General features: G+C 57.8%; 1 protein-coding gene across 1 annotated transcript in view; it reads right to left on the bottom strand.

Annotated features, from left to right (window-relative positions):
• SHANK3 (SH3 and multiple ankyrin repeat domains 3) overlaps positions 1-18,737 on the bottom strand; it is a 50,309-nt gene extending 31,572 nt beyond the window's left edge. The window contains exons 1-12 of the mRNA XM_068560042.1: positions 18,465-18,737; positions 17,954-18,157; positions 17,092-17,163; positions 14,884-14,992; positions 14,657-14,808; positions 14,396-14,563; positions 14,177-14,293; positions 13,716-13,793; positions 12,700-12,766; positions 6,753-7,026; positions 3,606-3,808; positions 2,364-2,477 (exon numbers count right to left, since the gene is read on the bottom strand). Of these exons, the coding sequence (XP_068416143.1) occupies positions 2,364-2,477; positions 3,606-3,808; positions 6,753-7,026; positions 12,700-12,766; positions 13,716-13,793; positions 14,177-14,293; positions 14,396-14,563; positions 14,657-14,808; positions 14,884-14,992; positions 17,092-17,163; positions 17,954-18,157; positions 18,465-18,737 (1,831 nt within the window). The remainder of the gene's footprint in view (positions 1-2,363; positions 2,478-3,605; positions 3,809-6,752; positions 7,027-12,699; positions 12,767-13,715; positions 13,794-14,176; positions 14,294-14,395; positions 14,564-14,656; positions 14,809-14,883; positions 14,993-17,091; positions 17,164-17,953; positions 18,158-18,464) is intronic.
• Positions 18,738-19,566: the final 829 nt, after the last annotated feature.

Below are 19,566 nucleotides of genomic sequence, written 5' to 3'. Positions count from 1 at the left end.
AAACGCTCCCATCTACCCAGGTACCTTCTGACACTTTCAGATGACAAACCCCAGAGCCTCCCTCGTCTAGGAGCCCCACAATTGCCCGGAGGCCTATAGCTCCTTCAGCAGGTTGCCCTGTGTCCTCTGCCTTCTCTATGACTCCAGTCCAGCCCTGCCCACCCCGTCTCCATCTCCTTGCTTTGCCCTGCCTGGGCCGTCACCCTAATCCTGAATGACCAGCACAATCAGGACAGCGCCCCCCAGATTCCTCCTGCGACACCGCCACAAACTTTAGCCCCTGGTCCCAGGACACCTGACCAGCCCTCACGCTCCCCACTCCATCCCTGCCACCCTCCCCTCAACACACAGGTTTACTCAGCCAGAGCCCATGAAGCGTGGCAGCTACAGCACAGACCCTGCAGCCCACGGCCTACGTTGCAAACAAGACTCTGCTCCTTGGGCTGTGGAACCCACCCTCCTAGAGATGAACTAACAACTGTCCCCACCTCCCAGGCATGCTGGGACGAGTCAGTGAATTCTTAGATGTAAAAGAGCTTAAAACCCAGCCAGGCATCCTGACACTGCTTGGAGCACACTGGGTGCCAGCACATGTAGATCTAGAAGGCCGTGCCGTGCTCTGGCCAAGAGGCTCTGCCCCCACCCCCATCATGCTGACCACCTAGATGGTCCTAGCGATCCTTCAAGGCTTAGCTCAAACAACACCTCTGCTTTAAAGGCCCCTCTGACTCCTTCAGACCGACCCAGGGAGCCCCCTGCGCTCACGCCCGTCACAGCCATGCGGTGTGCACGCCTGCTCCCCGCTGGGCAGGGAGCCAGCCCCTGTGATCCCAGCTCCCAACACAGGGTCCAGCACACGTCAAACACCTAACAAACATGGGCTGTTCTCAAATTCCAACTCCAGTCCCGACCTCCCTTCCTTCCTCCCCAGCTTCAGACTCAGCTCCAACTGCCCCTGGACCCACAGAGTTCTCAGACCAGAACCTTCATTGCCCACCCTACAGGGGCGCACAGGACCCACTCCCTACACAGGTCTGGAGGCCCCTCCTTCCCCTCCCCTCTCCCGTCCAGTTGGCACCAGAGCCCAAACTTCCGAAACCATTCCCCTCCCCACATACCACCCCACCTGCCCATGATGGGCAGACAACAGGGGGTCGTGTCCCTCCCAGGCTCCCAGCCGCAAGGAGGGCCATCAGGGTGAGGCGGTGAACAGCCAGGCATGAGAGTAAAGGCTCCATTGTGAAGCAATTATACTCCAATAAAAATAAATAAATAAGTAAAAATTTTTTTTTAAAAAGTAAAGGCTCCTGCTCAGGAGTGGGTCAGCGGCCACACTCCTGCTTCCCTGGGCTCTGCCACGCTCCACCCAGGGCAGGGGTCCAGGCCACACAGGGGTGGGCTCCCCTGGGGAAATTCGCAACCCAGGATAAGGGAGCACAGCAACCCTGGGTCTGAGCCCTTCACGTGCAGAAAGACAGAGGTGTGCACCCTGGGTCCAGACACACCACTAGTGACCACCACTAGCCACCACTCAGGAGGGGGCTCCCTTGTCCCACCAGCTCTCGGGGCCAGAAATAATACCTGCAGGTCGAGGGGCCTCCTGGGTGCGCAGTCAGCCCTGGCTGGGGTCTTGAAAGGACCAGCCTCTCCTTTCCACTGGCAGGACCACCTCAGATCCCAACTCCCAGAGGGGTCCTTCCTGGAGGTTCAGGTGGTGAGCAGGGTCGGACCGAGGCTGCTCACCAGCCCCAGGAGCCACGGCCTTTGCCCTCACGTCCTCCCTGCAGGCTAAGGATGCGGCCATCCCCCACCTGCTGCCCTCAGACCATCCTGGCCCCAAGGCACCCATGACAGCCCCTCTGGGCCCAACTGGCCTCATTTCCTTTTGGCTGGTCCAGGCCTCCCTGCACTGCCCACTTGGACAATCTGTCCACTTTGGAAAGATGCCTCTTTTCTCATACTGACCTCGTTACTTCTCTGCCAGCCACACAGCAATCGCACACTCCAAGTACCCAGCACTTCTGTGAGAACCATGTCTGGGAAGGGTTGTGGTCACTGAGAGCCACACGTGGGATCACAGACTGGTGCACGTCCATACGTGTGCGTCCCATGGGCACGTCACATGTGTCTCCACAGCTGTCCAGGATCCAGATGCACACATGTGTGCTGGTAAGTAAGTATGGGATGAATGCGTGCTGTGTCTGTCATGTACACGAGTTTGTACCTACTTCGAACGTGTGTTTGAATTTGTTCTAGTCTTTTCTCTGTGTATACAATGTGGATTTGCCTCCAAGCAAGACCAACGGGAAGCTGGAAGGGGCGGCACCCTCAGGAGCCACCCAGGGGACGCAGGGGTCACTCACCGTGCCGCGTGTCATACTGTCTCATCTGCACCTCCTCCACGCAGTCAGCCGGGAACCAGCCCGTGCGGCCTTTCACGGTCCCCTCCCAAAAACCGCCCTCCCCAATGCTGAGCACTGGAGGGACAGAAGCCAGACAGGCTGTCAGGGCAGAGGAGGGCAGCCGGAGGCCACCTCTCCCACCACCACCACCAGCTCCACCTCCACCACCTCAGGCTCAGGCTCTGCCCACCCACCCTTCACCTCTCTCTCCTTCTCCTCCCGTCCCTTCCTTCATCCTCCTGTCTTTTTCCCTGGGAAAATTTTGGGATCCACACAGAAGAGAGAAAAGAACAGATGGGCACAGCACAGGATGGGCATGTGGGGGACAGAGAGACGCACAGATGGACACACTCGAGGGGGGGACAGGAGGCAGAGGCAGAGGCAGGGGCCACAATCCTACCCCTGCCCTCCCAGCCGACCCCTCTCCTCCCACCTCTTCAACCAACCCCCAACCAACCTTGCTCTGTCGCCCACCCCAGGGGTCACTGCCAAGAGCTCAGGGCCATTGTGCTGTGGCCAGGGGATTAGGCCACAGGATGGCCCATGGAGAGCTGACCCTCGCAACTGTGTCTTTCTTAGGCTCCACGGACAGAGAGCACTCATGAGGCGAGGACCCCAGTGACGACAGAGACCCTCGTAATGAACGGAGCTTGTCATGGCACAGGACCCCCTCATTACAGACACCCACATAACTGTCACAGATACCCCCAGAATGGCAGAGAATTCCCACATATCACAAGCGTTTCCAATGAAGAAAGTCCCAGAAGTGACACAGGAACCCCATAATTCAAGGAAGCTCTGAAACAGGATAAGGTCCTACGAACACAGAGAACCCCACCACCACCAGCCCCCAGCATGACACAGAAACACCCCCATGACGAGAGGAGCCTCTGCCGTGACACGGAAAGCCCAGAATGACAGAGGATGGAGAGGGACCCACGACAGGAACCCCATAAAGACAGACACCCCTCCCTGACGGAGCCCTTCACAGTGACACCAGGAATCCCCAGTGGCAGATGCACCCCATAATGACCACGGCGACTCAGAGTTCCCAGGGACACCCCTAATGACAGACGCCCCAAAATGGCACCAGCCGCTCCACGGTCGCCGGGAAGCCGGGCCGGGCACCCCAGAGTGGCGCCCGCGAACCCCAGGAGGCCCCGCGCCGCGCCCCCCGCGACCGCGCCCCCCGCGCCCCCTCACCCTTCACGGCCTCGCCGCGGTGCAGCGGGATCTCGCCCTCGCCCTGCGGGCTGTGCGCCTTCACGGCGATGAACTTGCGGCCGGGGACGGCGCTGTAAAGTTTCCGCTTCGGGCCCCGGGGCGGCGGCGCGGGGGCCGCGGGGGGCGCCGGGCCAGGGCCGGGCGCGGGGCCGGGGCCGCCGGGGCCGCCGGGACCGCTCGGGCTGTAGACGAACACGTAGGTGACGGACGCGATGCCGGGGGGCAGCGGGCACGCGAAGCCGGCGCCCGGGGCCTCCATGGCGCGCGGCCCGGCCCCGCCGCCGGCCTCACCGCAGCCGCCGCCGCAGCGCCCGCCGCCCGCCGCCCGCCGCCGCCGCCGCCCGCCCGCCCGCCGGGGGCCCGGCCCGGGGCCGCTCCATGGGCCGCGCCGCCGCGCCCGGCCCGCTCCCGCCAGCGCACGAGCCGCGCCCGCTCAGGGCTCCGGGGCCGCGGGGCTGCGCTCCCGGGCGCGCCGGGCTCGCTCCATGCCACGGCCGCTCCGCGCGCCCCGCCTCCTCCGCGGCCCGGCTCCTCCCTCTGCGGGCGGCGGGCCGGGCTGCCTCCTCTCCCCCTGCGGCCCGGTCGCCGCGGCCCCGACGCGGAAAAGGCCGAGGGGCCGAGGGGAACTACGGCGCCCTGAGGGGAAGCTGGGGGAGGGGTCGGCCCGGCGGAGGAGCGCGGGGAAGGGGGAGGCGGGACCGGCCGGGTGGGAGCCGGCGAGGGGACTGGAGGCTTCGGACAGGAGGGAAGCGCCTCCGTGAGGGTTCGCCTCGCCGCCAGGAGGGGCTCCCCCAGCGGGTCCGCGCCCGCACCCTCCAGCCGGGCCTTGGCCTCCTCACACCCTGACCGCTGCGTGTGCTGGGCGCCAGAAGCCCCCTCCCGACCTGGGTCTTCTCCTCCTGGACATCTGCCTCGGATGTTCATGCCCCCTCCAGGCTCACCGCCTTGCCCGGACCACTCCCCCGATCTGGGCACCGAGCCTGAGGCCTCGGCCCTACGCCTCTGCCCTGCTCAACGGCCTGCACTGGCTCCCTGGCACCTAGGCCGACCAGGTCCACGTTCTCCGCCAATAGCCGGGCTCTCTGGGACGAGAATTAGCTACACTTCAGTAACAAGGCTGGGTACCTTCTTCTCCCTCCCCCGGCCGCGCATAATGCTGTTCCCAACACCTCAACTATCCTAATCCTGCTCCTGCGGCCAACTATTAAGTTGCTGTCTCTCAGCTCCGGATGCACCTTTCTCTGTCCGGCTCTGTGATGGTGGTGGGGACTCTGCGACTACATTTCATGCCAGACTTTGCCAACAGGGGGAGCCAGGGGGAAACTGCCACCTCGGCCACCTCTACCCGCCACCCCCCAACAGCAGCTCAAACTCAGACATCTACCTTCTCTCCTTTCACCAAAGGTGATCTCTCCCCCTGAGGCTCTCTCCCTCCAGGTGCGCCAAAGTTCCTCAGCCCCCTCCTGGCCACTCACTGGGGGACTCCCTTACCTGGATCGCTCCCCCCCAGCTGCTGCTTCGCCCTTAGCCCCCCACCACATCTGGCACCCTAGGCACCTACTAAATGTTTGCTGGAAAAAAAGTTATAATAATTCTGCTCTCCCCACAGAGCAGGTCGTAGCTTGTGTTTACTAAAAGAATGACCGATATACGAAAACTACATGAAAGCAGGGCTTCCACACAGCTCCAACTCAGGAGCAGCCCATCTGCAAAACTGAAACATCCCAAAGTTTGTGCTTTTAGCCACTGGGCCATGCAAAAGTTTTGGGGGAGAACTGAGGTGATTTGGGTAGGAACACGCAGAGACAGAGGAGACATCACAGGTCGAGGCTGTATGAGCAGGGACGACAGCGGAGGAAGAAATGGCTTTTATAAGCTCCTGCTGCACCCCAAGCCCTCTGCTGAACGCTTAGGCTTAGAAAGTTTGGGAATCAGGTCTACCTGGGGGCAAGTTAAGCTGCTTCCCAGCTCTGTGACTTTGGGCAAGTCATTTACCCCACCTGAGAGTTAGGACCGTCATCTGTAAAGTACAGCACAGCCTCATACACGGTCAAGGTTAAGTGATATGATACACACTACGCTGCTCAGCCCAGCTGTCACTGTGAACACAAAGTGCTATTTATGTAACTCTTTCAATCAACATGTCTCCCGAGCACCTTCTATGTGACTGGCTCTGGAGCAACTGTGGGAAATGAGAAAGACAGCTCCTGCCCTCAAGGTGCAGCGAGGAGAGAGGCCTTAATCAGCAGCAGCAGGCCGCTGCTGTGGGCCAGGGGGGTCCCAGTAGGGAGCCTTCACTGCCCAGGCTCCAGAAGGCTTCCCAAAGGAAAGCCTTTGGGTAGGATTAGCCTACCTTACTGATGAGAAACCCAGGCACAGAGTGGTTGGCTAATCCGCACAAGGCCACACGGGCGGCAGATGCAAGGACTGCATTGGAGCCCGTCCATCTGTCTGCAGAGCCAGTATCTACCTTCCACTCCCCACTGCTTAGCTCCGCGGGGCTCCAGCCCACAGAGTCTGCTGGGGCTCCCGCCCAGGCTTTTTGCTCTAAGTTCTAGGAATGCCAAGTCCTTCAGACGTCCTTGGTTCTCAGGGTCCCAGCACTCGTGGTGAGGGATAAAGAGAAGAACCATGGGGTCCTGTGGTTATACAGGGCCAGAGGGGTTGGGGAAACACCAAGAGGGAGTCTTGGGATGAAGACTCCCCCCTTGGGAACAGGGCTAGGGTCCACCTATAGATTTTGAGCCCTCATGGAGAGGAAGCTCCAGTCCCTAACCTCTTGCCACACGTCACCCAGCCCTGCCTCATCCCAGCCCTCATCCTCCTCCCTGGCACTGCAAGAACCTTTCTAAACCACAGGTCGGACCAGACCCTCTCCCCACAGCATTCTCCCTCAGCTGCTCACTGCCCTCGGGACAAGTCCAGCTCCAACCAGAGATCAGCATGGGGGAGCCTGCCCCAGGCCACAGGACCTCACCTTCTTCCCTTTCCCATCCAAAGAGACCCCACCCCCACCCCCCGACCCAAAGCCTCAGCTCATCACTGCAGAGGTGCCAGGCACCAACAGGCCTCTCCCTGCCCGCCTAATGCTGGCTCCTCCTGGCTCAGGTCCCGGCCCCCACATACCTGATCTTACTCTGGCTGCCCCTGCCTGCTGCGGGGCCACTGCCGTCACTCTGCTGGTCGCCATCCCGGTCCCGGCCTTTCTCTTCCTGCAGCCGCTGCAGCAGCAGCTGGTGGGGGAGGCTTCGCAGTGAAGGTCCAGGAGAAGCTGCTGGCTGCACCTCACCCTTCAGGTTGATGTCACTGGCTGAGCGCTGCAGGGGCCGAGGAGAGGCAAGGCCGCTAGGGCCAGCCAGCCGCCGCCGCTTCGCATAGCTGGGGGTTTCCCTGAATGGTACTGGGAGGGGGGAGGGGGGACAGGTGAGACTCTGGGCAGCCAGAAAGGGTGACCAACTTGTCCTGGTTTGCCTGGTATTTCCAGATTTTAAAAGTAGAATCCTATGTCCCAGGAACTGCCTCAGTCCCAGGCAAACCAGGACAGCTGGTCACCCCATGACTGAAACAATGATGCGGGGCGGGTCACATACCAAACTGCCTCTACCTCTACCTTCAGGGGTAAAAGCCTGCCCTTCCTGTCAGCCAAATGAGGTCTTGGAACTGCCTATTTCACAGGCTTCCAGAGAGACAAAGACGGCCACATGTGACAAATCTCACCAGACTACCACTGTATAGAACTGTTTGCAGTTGACCATAACCAGAGAAACTGTAAAAGATGTTCTAGACCAGGGGTTGGCAAACATCTGTAATGAATCAGATAGTAACCATTTCAGGCTTTGCAAGCCATACAGTCTCTGTTGCAAGGACTCAGCACGGCCACTGCGGCATGAAAACAGCCTCAAATGATGTATAAGCAGATGGGTGTGGCTGAGTTCCAATAAAACTTTATTTAAATAGCAGATGGTGATTTTAAAAACATGATCCAACTATGTGCTATTTACAAAAGAATCACTTTGGATCCAAAGACACAAGTAGGCTTAAAATAAAAGGATAAAGGAAGATATTTCATGTAAATAGTAACCAAGAGAGCTAAGTAGCTACATTAATATCAGACAAAATAGACTTAAAGATAAAAAGTGTTACAAGAGACAGAGGACATTATATATTGATAAAAGTGTCGATTCGTCAAATAGATTAACAATTATTAATACATATGCACCAAACAACAAAGCATCAAAATATATGAAACAAACATTGATATATTTGGAGAAATAGACAGTTCTACAATATATTTAAGACTTTAACACCCCACCTTCAATAATGGATAGAACATCTAGAGAGAAGATCAGTAAGAACATAGAAGACTTGAACCAATTAGACCTAACAGATATATATATATAGGACACTCCACAGAACAAGAGCAGAATACACATTATTCTCAAGTGCACATGGAACATTCCCCGGGATAGATCATTAATGAGGTCACCAAAAAAGCGTCAATAAATTTAAAAAGACTGAAATCATACAAAGTATCTTCTGCAATGACAATGGAATGAAGCTAGAAATTAAGAACAGGAAAAAAAACTGGAAAATTCCCAAATATGTGAAAAATTAAACAACACTCTTAAACAATCAATGTGCCAAAATAGAAATCATAAGGAAAATTGAAAACACTTTGAGAAAATAAAAACAAAAATACAACATACCAAAACTTATGGGATGTAGTAAAAGCAGTACTAAAAGGGAAATTTATAGCTGTAAGCACCTACATTAAAAAGGGATAAAGTTCTCAAATCAATAACCTATTTAAGGAACTAGAAAAAGAGAAGCAAACCAAACCCAAAGCTAGCAGAGGAAGGAAATAATAAAGCTTACACGAGATAAACAAAATAGAGAATAGAAATACAGAGAGAATCAATGACACCAAAAGTTGTTTCTTTGAAAATATCAACAAAATTGACAAACCTTTAGCTAGACTGACTAAGAAAAAAAAGAGAAGGGGGACACAAATAACTGAAATCAGAAATGAAAATTGGGGTATTACTACCAACCTTATACAAGTAGAAAGAAATATAAGAGAATACAATGAATAACTGTATGTCAACAAATTAGATAAACTAGATGGACAAATTCTAGAAAAACATAAATTACCAAAACTGACTCAAGAAGAAATAGAAAATCTAAACAGACCCATAAAAAGCAAGGAGATTGGATCAGTAATCACAAATCTCCCAACAAAGAAAAATCCAGCATGAAATGGCATCGCTAATGAATTCCACCAAACATTTAAAGAAGAATTAGCAAAATCCTTCTCAAATTCTTCCAAAAAAATGGAAGAGGTAGGAACACTTCCTAACTTATTCTATGAGCAATTTAAAAATGAGCAAAGGGACTTCCCTGGTGGTTCAGTGGGTAAGACTCCGTGCTCCCAATGCAGGGGGCCCAGGTTCTATCCCTGGTGAGGGAACTAGGTCCCACATGCATGCCGCAACTAAGAAGCCCGCATGCCGCACCTAAGCACCTAAAAGATCCCGCGTGCCGCAACTAAGACCAGGCAAAGCCAAAATAAATAAATAAATAAATATGCTTTTAAATAAATAAAATAAATAAATAAAAATGAGCAAAGAACCTGACATTTCTCCAAAAAAGATGTACAAACAGCCAATAAGCACATGAAAAGATGCATCAATACCCATTAGGGAAATGCAAATCAAAACCACAATGAGATACCACTTCACTTGGACTAGAATGGCTATAATAAAAAAATTTTTTAATAAAAAAAATTCTTTTAAAGATAATAACAAGTGTTGGTGAGGATTTGAAGAATTTGGAACCCTCATACATTGCTGGTGGGAATGTAAAATGGTGAAAAACAATTTGGTAGTTCCTCAAAAAATTAAATATAGAATTATCATATGACCCAGCAATTCCACTCCTAAGTGTACACCCAAAAAAATTGAAAACAGGTATTCAAGCAAATACATTTCACACATCTTCGTAGCGGCAATATTCACAATAGCCAAAGGGTGGAAACAACCCAAGTGTCCATCAAAGGATGAATGGATAAACAAAATGTCACATATACAAACAATGGAATATTATTCAGCCATAAAAAGGAATGAAGTAGTAATACATCCTACAATATGGATAAAGCTTGAAAACAAGGAAGCCAAATACTAAGGGTCATTCCACTTAAATGAAATATCCAGAATAGGTAAATCTATACAGACAGAAAGTATGTTAATAGTTGACAGGGGTTGAGGGAGAGGGGAATGTGGAATAGTTGCTTAATATATATGTTGTTTCCATTTGGGAGGATGAAAATGTTTTGGAATTCAATAGAGTTGGTTGTGAATGTACTAAATACCACTGAATTATTCAATTTAAAATAGTTAATTTTACCTTACGAGAATCTGATTTTAACTGAATTTAAATCCTCAATTTTAAAGCCTCGATTAAAAAACAACAACAACAGACGGTGGGCTGGATTTGGCCTGGGGGCATTGTTTGCCAAGCCCTATTCTAGACTCCTGTTATGCAAGGTGTGGGCCTTGGACCTCACCTCCAGCTTTTAGAAATGCAGAATCTCAGGCTCCACCCAGACCCTCTGAGTCAGAATCTACATTTAACTAGATCCCTGGGTGACTCAAATGTACATTGCAAAGTGAGAAGCACTTCCCTAGGGCACTCTTCAAAAGCACTCTGGGATAGCAAGTCAGTGAGCCGTGTACTTGAAAGTGTACACACAAGAGAGGGCGGGAGAGCCTGTGGACCCAGAGGTAGCCCAAGGCAACAGGTGAGGAAGCAGAGGTGGCTGGTCCCAGGTAGGACCCCTGCTTCCAGCTGGTCAGTCTAGAGGGGGAAGGTGAGGCTGCCAAGAGGCTTCCAGGTGACCTGTCCCCGGAAGGGTGACAGGTCTCAGCCTACCAGATCCCTCCAGGTGGGCTTCGTGCCTGAGGAAAAGGAAGGATGACTGGGCAAAGCCTCCCTGCTGCTCCTCCTCTGTGTGCAGGTCCCACCCGGGTCCCCAAGCTGGGGTGGGACATGACAACTGACTCATGGAGGGAGGGTGTGCAGAGGGAGTGGGGTAACAAGGATGGATCCCTGGATTGCTCAGGACTGAAGACAGGCTTTGCCATTAACCCTTCTGTGCCTCACTTTCCTCCTCTGTAAAAATGGACTAACAACAATCACTCATTGGGGGGTTGTTAAAAGAGTGAATTAAAATAACAGGGTTTATCATAAATACTCATGAACATCTGGCTGTGTCTTCTGAGTGTATGTGTGACACCTGAGCAGGTAAGGGTACATGGCCAGCAGAGCTGATGCCCACAATGGGACTAACTGATATGGACCTCCCAGCTCAGCGACAAATGCCTAACCCCAGCCAGGTGAGCTCACTCTGGATCAGGCAGACAGGATGCTGAGATAATGGTGACCCCAGGAGCCCTAGCATATCTGTCCAAAGAAGAGGGGCAGCTGAGGCCTGCCTGACTCTCAGCCTGCACCGTGGCCTGGCCCCCACCCTCAAGGCCACCTGCCAGAGTCCAGACCCACGGTATCGAATCCCACATGAGGTCAGAGGGGGAAGGCATTGCAAATAACAATATTTTACTGAAACGAACTGAGGCACAGAGGTCCCAAGCAGCTTTCCCAAGGTGACCTCACAAGCAGAAGAGGGAACCCACATCCGCAAACCAGGCTTCTCCCAGGCTAACAACCACCTCCAAACACTCAGCAGCCCCTACCAGACCCTAACTGGAGCCCTTGCTCTCTCACCCCTAATTCACACCTCAAACTTCATCACAGTTCTCTCCCAAGCAGAACCTGGGCCCCAAGCCTACACCACTTCATTAGCTCAGTTATGAGCTCGACTCACACCTACTGATTCTGCAGCCTACCCACTCTCACGGTCCGCTGACCCTGCTTGGGGAACAAGGGGCTCCTAACCAAGCCTCACTGTGGGGAGGACTGTTCAGGAGAGACTCTATATAGGAAGGTTCTTAAACATGAACTTGGCCTTAGTCTTAACCCCTGCCTGACCACAACCTCACATTAGAACCAACAAGGACTCAAAACCTGAGACCAGCTCTAGCCCTCTGCTGTCCACTGTCACTTTAAATTTTATAAAAATCGGGATATCGCAGTCCCAGCAGAAAGGGGAGCCTGGGAGTCTGTGTTCCAAAGAGAGCCGTGGGCAGAAAAGCCTTGTCCATCAAGGACAGAGGGAGCTGAGCAGGAAGTCCCTCTATGGCTAGCTGGCTGGAGGGGGCAGCCTCTGGCCAGAAAATATGCTTTCCAGGAAGAGAGGCCCACCCCCCAGCCACCCCACACAGGGAGGGGCGGCAGGATTTGGAGGACTGATATAGGAGTGGGTGCCCCCCGACCCAGGCCCGACGTGAGCCCGCCTGCCCTGAGGTTCAGACTACAGGGCACCCCCTGGTTCTCCCTCTGGGGCACGTCCGGGGCTCCCCCTGAAGCAATGGCTGCCGAAGGCTGAGCCCCTTTTGCCCCGAGACCGCTGCCACCCTTTCCCATGTGCATCCCCACTGTGTTCTGATTTCTTTACGCGTGCATACAACGGTCGAGGCTTGCTATGGGCCACGTGAACCGCTTTATGTGCCAGGATGAAGTGAAACACTGAGGGTCCACTGCCACATGTCCCCTGCTGGCCCTTCACACGACCTAACAGGAAAACAAACCTTGACCCTAACTTCAACCCTGCTTTCAACCTAAGTTGATCTCTAAACCCAGCACTGGTGCCAACCCACAGCCCTAGCCATTATAACCATACCCTTGACCCTGACCTGACTCTAACCCCAGTCCACAGCCCTCACCTAACCATGACCTTGACCCTGACCCTTTGTCCACCCTACACAGGCCCTTCCCTCAGCACATTCCCCATACCTGCAAGGGCCACTAATGGACCACCCCAGTTGTACTGGGAGAACTGGAGGAAAAGGCTCAGGGTATGGGGGCTTCCTTGTAACATCCCCACTGACCCTTGCACTGCTGGGCCCCGACGACCCCCACAAACCCACATTCAGCAGGGACCTGGGTGGGCAGAACTCACCAACATCCGAATCTTTGTGAGTCTTGATGACCTCCGCAAGCTCAAAGTTCCCTGCTATGATGGCCACCTGAGGGGGGGGGAGGGGCAGGAGGAAGGCTCAGCAGCACCAAACTGGCCTCCCCTCGGCCCTGGTGGCTCCTTCTCGACCCCTGTGTGGGGTCTTCCTCAGTTGGGGGCCCCAGGTTCGGACCCTGTCCCCTGCCTAAACTCACCACCCCAGTCTGCACGGGACTGAGGGGTCTCCTGGGACACGAGACTCTCAGAGCTAAAGCTGGGACACGCTGGCCACTCTGCCTGTTCCCTTAATGGCCCCTCCACACACCATCTTTTCTGTCTCAGACATGGCCCACCACTACCTTACTCCTGTCACCCTCTCTCCTCCGTGCCCTCACCCCTGCATCTCATCATCCAGAAAGCCCTCCACTGCTGCCTCTGCCCCCTTGACTGGACGATCAGTGGCCAGACCTGTTCTTCCCACGTCTCCTATGAAGGCCCTTGCTCCCACTGAGAGTGGAGTCCCAGCTCCCTCCGTGTCCAAAGTCCCCATGACGTGGTCCCCGACTCCCCCCACCAACTCCAGGCCACACAGAGACCCATCCATCTGGTCATCCTGGTGCTAAGAACCAAACCTGGCCAGAGAAAAGGCCCAGAAACATGACCTGAGTTCAGTCGGGATCTGGGACCACCCCTCTCGCCCCTGGTTTGGCCTCTGCACCCCACCTGTCTCTGGTAGGTCAGGCCCACACCTGCTCTCCCTTGGCCCCAGAGCCCTCTAACCCTCTTCTCTTCTCCCTGGAAGGGGGACCAAGGGAACCACCCTCAACGAACACCCCCACCACGAGCTGGGCACTGCACTGGCTCACCCCCTTCCTCCGCCCCACCCTGGGGCGATCCTGGGGTCAGAGCCCCCTTATTACTCTACAGGGCAAAAAAGCAAGGTCTAGAGAGACCAAGCCACATATAGACAGACAAACACGCCCTGGGGCAGCCTCGTGCTCCTGTAGGCACTGGTGTACCTGGAAGGCTGTCTGGCTGTTATAATTGCGGACATCCTTATTGGCTCCACGGAAAAGCAGGACGCGGGCACAGCTCTCCTGTGGGAGGGTCGGAGTAGGGGTTGCAACTGGGCGACAGCACATGCGCACACAGGAGTGCAGGGCACACACACCCACGCCTACATGTTCAGCGCACACATTTGTAGCACAGGGACAAGCAGGTCAGGTGTACACGTGCAGGTCCCACCTGGCCCAGAGGGCCCAGATGCACACAATTCACACCTGGTTGTGCAGAACACACACGTGTGACACGTGTGTGCAGGGAACTGATACACACACGTAGGCCTGCAAGGCCACAGCTCACTGCAGGAGGCAGAAGACGCACTTGTGGCGCGACACACCGGGTCAGACGTGCACACACAGGTAGTCACTGTACAGCATCACCTGTGTGTACACACACGTGTGCACAGGCGCAGGCACACCTGGTTGTAGAGGGCGCAGATGTGCAGGGCTGTGTTCCCCGAGGCGTTCTGGGCCCCCATGTTGGCTCCGTAGAACAGCAGGTGCTCCAGGTGCTGCACGTGCCCAAAGCGGCAGGCCTTGGGGAGGGAAGAGGTGCTGCTGGGCCCCTGGACGGAGCCCACGCCCCAAACCCCAGAGGCGGAGCCGGGGACGCCCCCGCCTTCACGCTCCCCGCCCACCTGGTGGACCTCCTGCCAGCCGTTCTCGTCGCTGGTCCCCAGCTGAGCGTGGTCGTGCAGGAGCAGCTCACAGCAGAGCGCGTCCCCCCCGCCCAGGGCGCTGTGGTACAAGGGCGTCAGGCCGCGGCTGTCCTTGTAGTCGGGGGAAGCGCCCAGGTCCAGCAGGGTCTGAGAGCGAGAACCTCAGTGTTCACGCCAGGCCAGCCTCCTCCCGCTACCGGCCCGCGTGCCCCTCCAGGCCAGGGCTGTGCCCGCACTGACCGTCAAGGCCGCCGCATTCCGCTGGCGCGCGGCACAGTGCACGGCGGTGAGCCCGTCGCGGGTGCGGAAGTCCAGGTGAGCGCCGCCGTTCCTCAGCACCTTCAGCAGGTCCGTGGCATCGTCTAGCTGGGCCGCAAGGCTCAGAGGACACTCTGGGTTCAAGGGATAGAAGAAGGCTATAGTCCTGGCCATTCCAAGGCCATGCCCCTTCCTGCTCTGCTTCTCACCTCCTGAGTCAGGATCGTGGAAATTGGGGTCCAGCCCCTTGTCCAGCAGGCGTGCCACCTTTTCCGTGTTGTGCAGCTGGACGTATTCCATAAACTTCTTCAGGTTCGCCTGGAACACCCAGCCATCCTGATCAGCCCACAGCACGGCCACCATCATCTGACCATCACCCACCTTCCACCAGGGAGCCTCAGGTTACCTGTGGGGCATCTGCCACCCCACCCCGCCCTCAGTCTGACCTATCAGCCTACATCATGACCTTGTCACTCCTCTCGCGTCACCCTAAGCCCTGCACTCCCGCTGTGGCCCCGATCCCAGCTCAGCTGGACCCACGTGCTGCTCCAAGTCCTTCCCTGCATCCCAAGCCCAACACAGCTGTCAGCCTGAGCCCAGCCAGCCCCTCGACGAGGCCAGGCTGCCCTCACTCACGCCGCCTGAGTGAGTTCCCTACCCCAAGCTCAGCCCCTGCCCTGGCTTCTCTCCCTGGCCCGGGGGCCCCAACCTGTCCAACCTGGAAGAGCCCGAGGCCACATGGGCAGGAGCCAGCCCAGGGCAGCCCACATCCCCATCACGCCCAAGGTAGCCTGTTCCTTATCCAGCCCGTTCTCTTCACAAGCTCACCGCATGGCAGACTCCCAACTCCGGGGCCCTCCCCCATCACCAGGTGTCGCCTCCTGTCACGTGACCTTGACTGCCTTTCATTCATACCCCAAGTCGTGCGCTAATTTACTCAGCAAAGCCTCACTGAGCTCCTGCTGGTGCTACAATGCCACGTGCACAAGGCAAGGTGCCCTGGCCAGAGGCCCCAGGCCCTCTAGAAACAAAGTGCATCAGAAGTAAGACAGGGTGCCACAGGGACAGCTCCATAGGAGGCAGCATCCTCGGGGGGTCAGGCAATGAGACAGGAGGAACGATGCCCGTGGCTGAGAGGAAAGACCTCAGCTGCAGCCGGCAGGGAGGGAGGGGGGTGGTGTGATGGTGGGGGCCAGCTGGAGCCCAGGCAGGCAGAAACACGGGACTGTGGCAAGGAGTTGAAACTCATCCTAAAAACGAGTGGGACTCACTGAAGGTCAGGAGTCACTGGTGTCCTGTGGGTCACTGGGGACAGTTCTGGAGGAGGGGCAACTACAGGAGGAACCCAGGGTGATAGGTCACACCGGGGCCAGTGAGGGAGTCTCTGCCCAGCCACAGAGTCATGGCTACTGACCACCACATGCCCCGGGGTAGCAGAGAAGTCTGGCACGGAGGCTCCAGGATCACAGCGCGGTCACTGGGCCACAGGGGTGAATGTTCAGATCCCTCTCTTAGGCTCCAGAGACTGTCAATGAAGTGTCCAGCAAGCAAATGTCCATTGGCCCAGGGGAGCCTGGGGTGGGAGCTCAGGGAGTCTGCCTGTGGGAAGGGCCGCGGCACCCACCCTGCCCCCCCTACATTCAGAGAAGACAGGGAGGTGCCCCCCAAAGAGCACTTGGGGTCAGACCCTCCTAGCAACAGTACCAACGAGTAAAGACTCCACAAGTATGCCTAGGGAGAGGGCCCCAGAGTCAGACAGATCTGGGTTCAGTCCCAGCATCACTGGATGCAGAGCTGTAAGTAAGTCACTTAACTTCCCTGGGACTCAGTATCTTCATCTGTGAAATGGGATAATAATAGTCCCTCACAGAAAAAATTAATGAGATGCCTAAAGTGCCCAGCACTGGATGACCACTAAGTGCTGGGCTCCCTGTTCTCCCCACCGCTACCCAGCTCCCCGCAACAACCACATCTGGTGCCTGTTCACTTCTCCCCCACAAAGACACCGTGCCCTATCGCACTCCACCCCTTAGCCAGGGGCCCACCAGAGGGGTCAGCCAGAGTCTGATCTGACTAGAACCCATCACCAGACCGACCACCCCAAAGCCATGGTGCCCGGAGTCTGCACCCAGTCCTCTAGCCATCCCCAACACCCACTCTGGGCCCCTGACAACAAGAGAAAGCAGACTGAGCCAAGGCTGGCAGGACTGACTGGTCAGCCCCAACCAAGATCGGGTGGGGGGGTTCTGGGAACAGGGGGAGGGCCTCAAGAAGGGAATTTTTAAACAACATTTTTGACGCCACAAAACCCAGTTGTTAAGGCTGGGGTGGGTGAACACTGGTCATGGGGGGGGGGTGGGGCCGGAGGGGGTGTAGAAGGTGACCTTGGAGTCCACTCCCCGTGGCTGCCTCCTTACCTTTGTGTGAAGCTTTGCAAACTGCTTATCGTCAATGAGGTTCTGGGCATAAACTCGCCGCTTGTATCGAAACTGCTCAGGTAAAGACAAGGCAGAAAAAGGCATCCACCTGGGCTGAGTGAGTGAAAGTATGCACAGAACCGAGTCCTGCCCACTTCCGTGCGGCTAGGGCCCCACACTGCTCGCCGCCCCCGTCACACAAAGCCATGCACACTACCATGGACGCCACCAAGACAGAGGTCAGGCGCGATGTAGGCCCAGCTGCCCGCCTGCAGTGCCCTTTCTGTCTCATTCCCATCCCCGGGATTCCCTGGAAACCTCAGGCGTCTTCCAAGACCAGGTTCCAGGCTGACCTTCCGAGACATCCCGTCTCTGGGAAGAATTGTCCCTACTTGCCTGGGCCACCACGGAGGCCAAGCCGGCTCTGAGCTCAGCCACCGTAATTCTTGCTTCAGTGCTCATTGCACTTGCCACCCCCACCTCCAAACCGTGGGTCTGGGTCCCCTTGCTCACAGGGCGCTCAACAGCCTTTACACCGTGGACGGGTGCGCAAACGAGGAAGCTTAGGTCGCCCTTCGGACAACTTCACGGGCGGGGAGGGGGAGACGCTGACACCGACGTGCACACAGACCACGGCTGGCTTACTCCACACAGCGCTCCGGGCACTCACTCCTGCTCACACCCCATCGCACGTGCCGCGGCTCACACCTCACGCGCCAGACACACAACTCAACCCCCCCGCCCGCCGCTTCCACACTAACTCCCCGCGTCCGTGCCCCTCGCTGCCGCGCCCTCAGCCGCTCCCGTCCCGGAGCTCGGAGCTCTCAGCCCGCCCCCTGCCGCGCCCCCGGCCGCCGCTCACCTCCAGGTAGGGCAGGGGCGTGTCCAGGTTGGGCGGGTATTCCTGCAGGAGCCGCTCCTCGTCCAGGAACTTGCCCGCGCGGCCCCGGGAGGGCGGCTGAAAGAGCCCGTAGTTGAGCGCGTCCTGGAGGCTGTGGTTGAGGGCGCAGAGCACGCGCTGCTTGGCTGCCCACACCGGCGCGGCCGGGTCCAGGCGCAGGCACTTCTGCGGCGGAGCGGGAGCGTGAGCGCGGATCGGCCCCGCGCGGCGCTGAGTACTGAGCCCCCGGGCCCCGCGCGCCCAGGCCGCGGACCCCGAGCCTCCGCGCCCCGCCGGCTAGGCCTCGCCCCGAGGGCGGTGCTTCCCCGGGCCCCGCCCCCGCCCTGGAGGTGGGGAGGGTCCCGGCGGAGGTGGCGGGGGAGGGGTGAGTAGCCGCGGGCCTGGGGTCTCCCGCGCCGGGCTCCGAGCGCGCGGGTGGGGGGCTGGGAGAGGAGGGCGGGGGTGCCGCCGGGATCCGGGCTGCGAGGCTCACCGTCTGCTGAAGGTCCGGGATGCCGACGCGCACGATCACGGCGCTGGCCCCGGGGCCGTCCATCCCCGCGCCCCGGCCGTGGCCGCTCGCGGCCGGGAGCTGGGCGCCCCGGGGCTCCTCGCGGCGCCCCGGCCCCCCCTGCCCCCCCACCGGAGCCCCGTCGGCCGCGCTGCGCGGGAGGGGGCCGGGGGGGGCCGGGGCCGGCACGGGGGACAGCGGCGCCGAGGGCTCCGCAGGGGCGGCGGCGGCGGCGGCGGCGCGGCTCAGCTGCATCGGCCCCGGCTCCGCTCGGCGCCTGCCTTCCCCGGGGGCGGGGGCGGCGGGGGGAGGGGGCCTGAGCGGCGAGGGAAGCGGGGGTGGCAAGGGGGCTGCGCCGGAGGCGGGGGCCGGGAGGGCTCAGAGCCAGCCGAGGGCGAGGGGGACTTTGCGGGGTCCCGGGGTGAGGGGTGAGGGGTGGGGTTGGTGCGAAGGGCGAGGGCCGCGCAGCAAGGCGGGGGCCTAGGGGCTGCGCCGGGGGTGTGGGGAGTCCTAGGCCTCAGTGTGGGGAGAGTGGCTGAGCAGCAAGGGCCGCGCCGCCGTTCGGCTGCGGAAGAGCATCTGTGGCCCACAGGGGAAGATGCGGCGAGGAGGGGGTCTTGGACCTGGCGTGGGGGCCGCCTTGGGCACAGGGACCAGAGGCAGGGCAGGAAGGGGAGAGAAAAACAGGAAAATTAATTTCCGGGGGTGGCAGCTTCTCTACCACCCTACCGACCTCCCCTCCCCACTCCACTCAAGCCCCGGAGGAGATGACAGGGACCAACACTGCCCCAGTCCTGGGGTGGGACGGTGGGGACCTCGGAGCCCTGGAGGGGCCGGGGCTTCTCCCACAGCCAGAACCAATTAACCTTACAACTTAACCCTTAGGACCACGCCGAACAGTGTGCCACGCGGCTCCCGGCTCCCCCACCCCTGGCCGAGGCTGAGGAGTTCACTCCGGACTCTGAGGCCCGCCTCTTCTGCCCCCCTCCTCAGGTCCCCTAGTCCGCCTAGCTCCAACGCCTGTCACGCCCTCCCAGTCACCTTAGCGACGACAAGATGGGGGCGCGACCTGAGAGGAAGGGCT

Source organism: Eschrichtius robustus, chromosome 13, assembly GCF_028021215.1.
Source record: "Eschrichtius robustus isolate mEscRob2 chromosome 13, mEscRob2.pri, whole genome shotgun sequence".
In the NCBI taxonomy this organism is placed as follows: domain Eukaryota; kingdom Metazoa; phylum Chordata; class Mammalia; order Artiodactyla; family Eschrichtiidae; genus Eschrichtius; species Eschrichtius robustus.
This window is presented reverse-complemented; position numbering and strand designations above follow the sequence as displayed.